Below are 9,279 nucleotides of genomic sequence, written 5' to 3'. Positions count from 1 at the left end.
GGTATATAGCACAGCTTCAAGTAAACCATAGCGAGCATATATTAATATATTTGTCCACGCGGAAAATTTCGGCGACATAAACAACAAATAAAAGGTTCAGTCTGGCGACTCTGTCCAATTTTGTAGTCCGTTAAAAGATAAAATAATGGCAATGACAAGTGTAGCGCGGCATCAAGATAAAAACTTTGACGATTACAGAGCTAGAAAACTTGTTAACCGGGAACGATAAGCAGGCGTATTGTTTGGAAGCTTGCTCATCAAGTAGAGGGCCAAGCCAGAGATCTCCATTTTAGATTTGGGGTATGTTTTTTGATGAAAAGCAGCCTGTTTTAATGTAGATTGAAATCTTGCTGATGAKATTTGTTTATCAGGACTTATGAACGATGCTATACTAGACGATTTTCTTAATGAAATTACAGACTTAAGATGGCTGAAGGTCGCTTTGCGATCGAATTTGCTTGAATGTTCTTTTTCATCCCACGCATGAAAATGMGGTTAATTTCCGGAAATTCTTACACCGTTAAGAGAACAATCTGCATTATAATGAAACTGGTTTGGCTAAGTTGGGAATTTTGTTGCACATTACTAATTATAAAAGCTATCAAGAAAATTGTTGGTGCGAAATGTCGCGAGCTAAATTTAGTTATTTACAACGAAAATTTTGGTTTTGGATAATGCATGTTGAAACCTAAAAATAATTCTCAATGAGGCAAGTTTGGCGTAAAATTTCCACCCTCAGAATATACTCGTAGTCAAAATATTCGTTAAAAATGTTCTCAAATAATTTATGTTCTGACTGAATAAGAAAACCACATAAACCGCTATATTGTGAAAACCTGAAGGTTTGTGTTATACGAAAATGTTACCATTTATATTAGGGAAAATTTTGCTACTTTTCTGATTTACGGTTTGCATCAATTTGGCAAACTGTTTTCTGAGCGGCGCTATCCGTAGTGGCGCGACTGTGTATTTAGACTCACGGTTTTTCTCAGGACCGTTTCATTAAGAAAACATTTACCTGGTATTCTGGTGGTACGTAGGATTATAGCAACTGGTGTGTTCACAAAGTCTAAAATAAATTAACAAATATTGCAATGAAGTATGTAATTTATCATTTTACAGATGTGACTAGCATCTATTAAAGAAGAAATAACACACTTTACATAATTCTTTTATTGCTATGAAAACAGAAGTGTTGACTAAATATATGTGTTTATCAAATCATATCTGCTATTTTTGAAATTCCGCATATGAGATGATTTAATTTTCAACATTTATAAATTAAATCATCTCATATGCGGAATTTCAAAAATAGCAGAAATGATTTTATAACGAAGATTTTGACTACGAGTATATTCTGAGGGCGGAAATTTTACGCCAAACTTGCCTGATTGAGAATTATTTTTAGGTTTCGACATGCATTATCCAGTCCAAAAGAAATCTTAAACCGCCTTTGAAAGTTGAACCAAAATTTTGATTATAAATATCTAAATTCAGCTCGCGACATTTTGCGCCAACAATTTTCTTGATGCCCTGTATAATTAATAATGTGGAACAAAATTCCCAACTTAGCCAAACCAGTTTCATTATAATACAGATTGTTCTCTTAACGGTGCAAGAGTTTCCGGAAATTAACCTCATTTTCATGCGTGGGATGAAAAAAATAATGAAAAAAACATTCAAGCAAATCCGACCCTCAGCTATCTTAAGTCTGTAATTTCATTAAGAAAATCGTCTATTATAGCATCGTTCATAAGTCCTGATAAACAAATCTCAACAGAAAGATTTCAATCTACATTAAAACAGGCTGCTTTTCATCAAAAAACATACCCCAAATCTAAAATGGAGATCTCTGGCTTGGCCCTCTACTTGATGAGCAAGCTTCCAAACAATACGCCTGCTTATCTTTCCCGGTTAGCAAGTTTTCTAGCTCTGTAATCGTCAAAGTTTTATCTTGGTGCCGCGCTACACTTGTCATTGCCATTATTTTATCTTTTAACGGACTCCAATATTGGACAGAGTCGCCAGCCTGAACCTTTTATTTGTTGTTTATGTGGCCGGAATTTTCCACGTGGACAAACATATTAATATATGCTCGCTATGGTTTACTTGAAGCTGTACTATATACCAATGGATATAAACTGTTTCCATCTACCATTAAAAAACTGCATCCAACAATAATAATGCTAAATTTAATCTTACTTACATGACATTGAATATTGTTAAGATCTATTGCAAACTGTGTATAAATTCAGCATGTTGGCCCGGCAGTTGGACGTTCTTATTTATCAATATTGCAGAAATCTTATACAGGGTGTCCCTGTAATTGGGAGAAACAGTGTGACCACGTCATTGTTGGCTGGCGATCTAAAATATTTTCAAGATGGCTACACTTGCGGTTGTATCAGAAGTAGGTATCAACTTGTTTATTTTAAATGGAACACCCTAAAAATATTATTACATTTTTAAATTCTATTCCAAATTCTAAATTTATTTTATGTGTAACATCGTAGACCTAAGGCTAATCGGTTATGATATATTTCAAATTTTATGTAAATAATGACAAGGGAATATGTGATAATTAATTTGAGCTGCATGTATTATTGAAAAAAACTTACTTTAATGGAATTTCGGCAAACATTTTTAAAGCAATTAATACAAAGTGTTAAAAAAATTAGTTACAAAATGACATTGAGAAAAGCGTCCAAAATCAATGCTTTCAAATGGAAATTCCTCTTTTGATAATTTTGTCTTATTCAGTATTAAAATTAAGTGTAACCTGGTCTTGTACAAAAGTGTCAAGTTTTTGAAATATTATCAGTTTAGAGTTTTCATATCGCTATTTTGCTGCATCTTATTGTAAATCCTGTCACCAGTTTCCATGACAAAAGTGCCATTTTTGATACAACCAAATGTCAAAGGAATGCTGGGAATGCTGACGGCTGTCAGTTGACTGTTGAAGACACTTAATGTTCATGCCCAAATGCTTAAATTATACATACGAAGATTATTTAAATTTATTTGTAATGTATGGAGAATGTCATAAAGTTATATCAAGAACATGTGACACATTTGTCTTTCTGCATCCGCAAAAACAACAGCATTCACGCTGGGCTGTTAAACAAATCCTCGAAAATTTCAAAGATTTTGAGTACGTCTAAATAAAAGTTTACGTTCAATTTGTAAAGGCGACCAAAATAATTAGGCACCCCTAGATTTGAAAAAGAAGTAGTTGTTGTTGTTTCTGATGTAATAATAATTAATGGTACATAAACCTTTCTTGATATAACTTGATCACATTCTCCCAAAATAATAAATAATTTAAAATAATACTAGTTTGTATAACTTAAGCGTCCGCGTATGATTATTAATTACTTTCAAAAGGTATCTGACAGCTGTAAAAATTCTTTTGGTATTTGATTGCATTAAAAGTGGTCACTGTCGTCATGGTTACTAAGAGTAACAGGATTTAAATTGAGTCGAGGGCAAAATAGCCATATGAAAACATTAAATTGGCAATATTTCTAAAGCTAAACATTTATCGAATATACAACTTTACGCTGAATCACCGTTATTTTTAATTAATTAAGATATAATTATCAAAAATGGGGGTTTCCATTAGAAAAAAAATTTGGACGGTTTTCTCAACGTCATCTTGCAACGTATTTTTTTAACACTTCATATTAACAGTTATCAAAATTGTGTCGAAATTCCATTAAAGTAAGGCCTTTTTAGCAAGAAATGCGTTTCAAATTAAGGAACACGTTTTTCCTCATACAAAAATGAATAATTATCCGAGTTGCTGCAAACTGTTATTTTTAACTTAAATTTCAAATCGACAGCTATACTTAATTATAGTATATTGCAACGGAAATGGCCTGGGGTACTCCCATTTGGAATGGGGGATCGAAATTGATGGTATTTTAGTAAATGGGGGCAACATTTGCGCCCGATTCACTGTTTACTGTCAAATATGGCACTGACAAGCGGGAAATTTCGCACCTGGGCTGGAGATTTCGAGAACCGTCTGGGTTACCTGGAGGAAACTATATAAGCGACGACGAGAACCAGACAAAGGGAGTGAAGTGACTGCAGCGATTGAGTGCAGAAGAGGTTAAACCCCGCAAGTCGGAAGAGCGAGTTTTCCGTCTGTTATTGTTATGATTTGTGAAGTTGACGGTAGTTTTGAAGTAAGTGTGTTTCTGTTCCGCAATTAAAGTTATACAGTGTTAAATAAAAGTAGTAAACTGAAGAAAGAGTTTGATACCCGGCCATCCACGGTACATATGGTGTCAGAAGTGGGATTTACCAGAATCCAAGTTGAATTTTGATGGAAACAAGAAGTAAATCAAAGAAGGAAGACCCTGCAATGGATAACCCCAGTTTGATTGCATTGCTCATGTAGATAAAAGACGAAAACAAAGAGATGCTATCCATAATTTGATCCGAAATGGCCGACCGTAAGAAAGTGATGAACGAAATGGGAGATAAAATGGACGACAACGCTAAGAAATGTGAAGACCTGAAAACAACCGTTGAAGGCAAACTAAAGAACATCGAGGAAGTGACTGACGATTTGGAAAACACTGAAATCGATGACATTCCTGCAGTAGTGGAAGAGGTAGAATATAAAAATCCAGTCGTTCAAGAGCCGAAAGTTGATCGAGAAGATGGTATTATCGAAATCACGAATGAACAAATTTCTCAGGAGCATTTAGAGGAAATTCAGGTGGAGCCCGAAGTGGCTAGTTCTGATCAGAAACTGTGCTTAGTTGAGGAAATAACTGATTCAGTTGTCTCTGAAGGAGATGATGTGGGTAAAACTGATAACTCTTGTGAAAACTTACCAGGTATTATGTTATCAAAAGTAACTATTTCAACAGAATAACACTCTCAAGTGGCGAAAGAAGTCGACTCTGTGAAAGAGACATTAACAGCAGCAAAAGTGAAGGAAGGGGTAAAGATGGAAAGTATAGCAATTTTGGAATCACAGGACAAACATGCTGAAGAACTCCTATGAGACAAGGTGATTTCCGGAGCGACTATTGTGATAACTGAAGAATGGTCGGTTGCTGATAAAACTGTGAGTGATAAAATCGAAGACATCACTAGGCCAGTGGAACATGAGTATGTAACTATGCAGAAAAATGCGCAAAATCTGCTTGAATCAGCGAAAACTAAACCCGAAATAATGCTCAGAAGGAAAGCTGTGGAACCGGAATTAGAAAAAGTAGTTTGTTTGAGTGAAGAATCATCAGATTCTGAGTGCAATGGGCCAACTAGCGATAAACCGGTACATGAATTGCCAGCATTAGATGAAGACGCCAATTTAATTCAAATCGCTACGGAAGTTGAGCAATTTTCAGACCCAGAATTGCCAATAGAAGAAAACATTCCCATCGAAGAAAATGTGCCAGCCGAAGCTCAGCCTGATGTAGAATCAATAAACGCTGAATCGAATTTGGAGACGCTTTTAGCAGTGGCGTCATTACAGAACGAATCTGTTGTTGACACCACCAGAGAGCATCGACGGTTAAGCGAAAATGAAATTAGGGAAAAGGAAGCCATCTATAATAGACAAGCGAACTTACTGAGGAACGAGCGGGAGCAGCAGTATCTGTTCGATGCCAATGAGGCCGAGAGCTGGATGAGCGAGCAGGAGCTCTACATGATGGTGAAAGATCGGGGCAAAGATGAGACCAGCGCCAGGAACTTCATGAAGAAGCACGAAAGTCTGGAAGCGGCCGTTGAAGCTTATGCGGACACCATCAGAGGACTGGGTGAAACTGTAAAGGGGCTGTCGGCTGAAGGGCATCCTTTGGCCGAGCAGATCGCTGTTAAACAGTCGCAACTGGACAAGCTGTATGCCGGACTGAAGGATTTTTCCGATTCCAATATACCCGGAAGTGTGGCCATCTGGAAAATATTTTAGACCGCTTGCCCCCCAACGATTTCGGAACACTGTTCAATTCTGAAATTTCTCCTAATTACAGTTTGCCAGATATCGATCGCGGCGTTTCCCGGTGGGACATCCTGTATAGAAAGGCATTTTTTTATAGATGATTATATAATGTTCCTAGCTCCTTCGGAATGGTTTAAATTAAAGCATATATTTTAAATACTTGATCATATTTATGAGGTTGTAAACATATTCACAATACAGCTAAACATTAAATTGAGAAAAATAAGAACATTTGTTTGGAATCGTGCCTCACACAGGCATATCCAAAGCAAGAGCCTTCGGTGAGTGGGTGATAGAAAAGGCGGAAGCGTCGTAAAATCAAACAGGAAGATCATAAAAAATAATTCCCATTATTTTTTTAAGTTCTCCCAGTCCCTTGACTTTTGTTTCACCGGACAACATCGTCCTCCTAAACACTGTGTCGTGCGACAAAATACTTTCCCGGTTTACGTGTCCAAGTGATTTTCGTGATTTTCGTTTGTGGTATGTTGCTATTATTTGAGCTTGCATACTAATAACAACTGTGCAAATTCACTAACCCCTTTGTTGTTCGCAGGTTATGGAGGAAACTAAGGTTTTCGCTGCATGTGATGTAGTGAAGAGGATCAAGGCACTGCAGGTCAAGGCCACTGTGGAGAAGCTTGTAACGAGTCAATTTCATTATTTCATTTTTAACGGTTAAAAATGGATTTTAAATAGTGGTCCACCTGTCTGCTGATCCCTTGGCAAATGGTAGTTGTAAGTAATAATTGTAATAATATTTAGTTTTCAACCGATATTTCTTTATAATTTGGATTTAGTAAACAAGTTTGTTAGGTTAGGTTAGCCATATTTCAGGTATTATTTGTATTTTAGTTTTTAATTATTAGAATCTCGCTCCCAAATATCAGCAGTCTTTGTCTTCGTTTTGTCTGGCAACGTTGTTGTTACCCCACGTTCCTGACCACAGATTTTGAATGGAAGGGACTAAAGATCGGTCTAGGAAGGTGACCCAACAAAGGGCAATCAAGTACCCACGGTAACAGAGAACAGTCGATTGTGCCCCCCAAGTTCAACCGTCGTCTAGACCAAATTTGATTCCATAATTTAGTCGGTGGTAGAGGGTGATAGTTGATGACAGTGGTTGCTGTGGGACCGCTGCCTTATGATCACTGGAATTGTGAATTGAATAGCCTGGGACAGTTTAAATGAGACCGGAGTGAGATCACGTGGAGCAGAAATTGGCAGCACGAGGTTTTGGTGATTTTTAAGGTAGCGTAGAGATGATATTTGCACGAATATAGAGCCATTTATTAGACTTGATTGTATCAGGTTCATTTCATTTCACATTTATTTTATTTTATTGGATTAGGTATTTGAGTTAGATCCCAAATCAAACGGCTAGCAGACGGTAACTTGCAGTCGGCAAACCACGTGTTCCTTTTTATTTGTAAGCTTTATCGTGAGTAATTTTAGTAGGTTCCTAAGTAAGCATTTTGGCACCATACCACCGCTGAGCCTCCTAGCTTTTCTGCGAAAGCTTGTGGCGCCTCAACGAATCCATCCTTAGGGCTTTGCACACGACTTCCCAAAATACCTGCTCAACTAAATTGCAGCCGTCGGGGCAGCAAGCCGCCCCGACGGCGCAGAAGAGGGCACGGAAGAGAAAGTGGTGGAGGAGTCAGTCTCCTCCAGCGATCGCGAGTCAGCTGAGGGGCCCGCTAATGCGAAATACATCCCAATTGCGTCCACAGAGGGCGAAGGCCCGGTGGCCGACTCTTCCGACGACGAACGGTTTAAAAGCCCAAACCGACGAAACGGGAGACTAGAAACTAAGCTCGTGTCCTCCAGTGAGGACGACTAAGGCTGTAGGACAAAACATATTTCCACGGGTACTAGCCCAACAAGCAAGACCCCCACACAGCCGCCCAGAGAGCCCGGCCGACAGCACAGACAGCGCACAAAAAGCAGGTCAGCCCTGCCGCCCATCAGCAATCGGAAAAGAGGACAAACGTCCCACTGCTTGTCCTCCGAGAAAAGAAAAACATTGTGAATAAAATAAAAAATAAAAAATAAAAATATGTATCATAAAAAAATGACAAAGCAAATTAACGACGGCTGTGGAGTAACTACCAAGGAGGGAGTAATAATTCCCTCCAAGAAGCGAAGATTATAGTAACAAAATCAGGGTACTAGCCAGGTACAAGTACTCGAACTCTAAGAATGCTCCAGCACCATCAAATTGTCAAACCATCGGCAAACCTGAAGAACTCCACAGTCGCCGTTCAAATGGAAAAGTTGGAGATCAGAATCGAGGATGTTTGAAGGTTTTACTCGAACAAGCGACCCACAATACATGGCGGCGATTTCAATGCCAAAAACAACAGCAATGCAACTGCAACACTTATGAAGGCAAATCAAACGAACCCAGGAATACAACATTTGAGATAGTCGCACAACGACAAATATGACATCCTGAGCATATTTATGTACAAGAACACAGGAAGCGTGTCCAGCCCCAAAGTACTTCAGGAGCAATCATCGGACCATTTGCCCATACTCATGCAAATTAGTACATACCAAGTCAATAGCACCGCTGCGACTAAGAGTATCACCACTTGGCAGACTTCCCCAGAGTATCTTAAAAAGCTCCAGCAGGACCTACCTAGATCAGGCAGTCGATAAACTAACCAGGAAAATCAAGAATGCACTAATAGCTTCAAGAAGGCAATCAGTCGTTCCGGCAAGCCCCATAGCCAATATTCCCCCCTTGGTAAAAGGCAAAATCAGGGAGAAAAACCGGATACGACACAAGACCTATATCTAAAAGGCAAATCAACCGCCTCCAGAATGCTCTCAGAGAAGTATATGAGGGATGGTCGATCGCAGTTCTTGGATAACGGCCTGGAGAAAATAGAGGCTGACGAATCATGGCAAGCTATCTTAAAATTGGCCAGGAACCTCAATACAGGACGAAGGAAACCAGCGCCATCTATAGAAGAAAACGGTATCACCACTGCGGATCCCAAAGAGAAAATGGAGCTCTTTGCCAACCATCTAGAGCTCCAATACAGAGATATCATCAATCATCCAAAAAAAGAAGAAGAAGTGGACGAGATGTTCTTGGACATCATCAAAGGGACGAAGAGGAAAAGGGCCCTGGACATGAAGACATCTCTATTCAATATTGTACCTGGGATGGCCGAGTATCAAACTCTTTCTTCAGCTTCCAATTGTTATTAACTCGGTATAACTTTAAATGCGGAACAGGAACAAACTAACTTCAAAATTACCGTCAACTTCACAAACAATAACAAAAACGCACGGAAAACTGGCTC

At 38.6% G+C, this 9,279-nt stretch overlaps 1 protein-coding gene across 1 annotated transcript; it reads left to right on the top strand.

Moving 5' to 3' along the window:
* Nucleotides 1–4,450: 4,450 nt before the first annotated feature.
* On the top strand, nt 4,451–7,805 carry LOC125503982 (spectrin beta chain-like). Its single transcript, XM_048665265.1, has 4 exons — nt 4,451–4,850; nt 4,899–4,957; nt 5,027–5,906; nt 7,558–7,805. Exons 1-4 carry the CDS (start codon nt 4,451–4,453, stop codon nt 7,803–7,805), a joined length of 1,587 nt encoding a protein of 528 aa, XP_048521222.1.
* Nucleotides 7,806–9,279: the final 1,474 nt, after the last annotated feature.

The sequence above is a fragment of the Dendroctonus ponderosae genome, unplaced genomic scaffold (assembly GCF_020466585.1).
Source record: "Dendroctonus ponderosae isolate FM_Combo_2020 unplaced genomic scaffold, Dpon_F_20191213v2 Dpon_F_20191213_1, whole genome shotgun sequence".
NCBI classification, from domain to species: Eukaryota; Metazoa; Arthropoda; class Insecta; order Coleoptera; family Curculionidae; genus Dendroctonus; species Dendroctonus ponderosae.
Note: the sequence above shows the minus strand (reverse complement) of the source record. Positions and strands in the feature narration are given on the sequence as shown.

Coding starts and splice junctions, on each gene's coding strand:
- LOC125503982 (XM_048665265.1), top strand. CDS start 4,451: ATGGCCGACCGTAAGAAAGTGATGAACGAAATGGGAGATAAAATGGAC. Junction 4,851..4,898: donor CTCTTGTGAAAACTTACCAG/GTATTATGTTAT, acceptor AACACTCTCAAG/TGGCGAAAGAAGTCGACTCT. Junction 4,958..5,026: donor CAGCAAAAGTGAAGGAAGGG/GTAAAGATGGAA, acceptor CTATGAGACAAG/GTGATTTCCGGAGCGACTAT.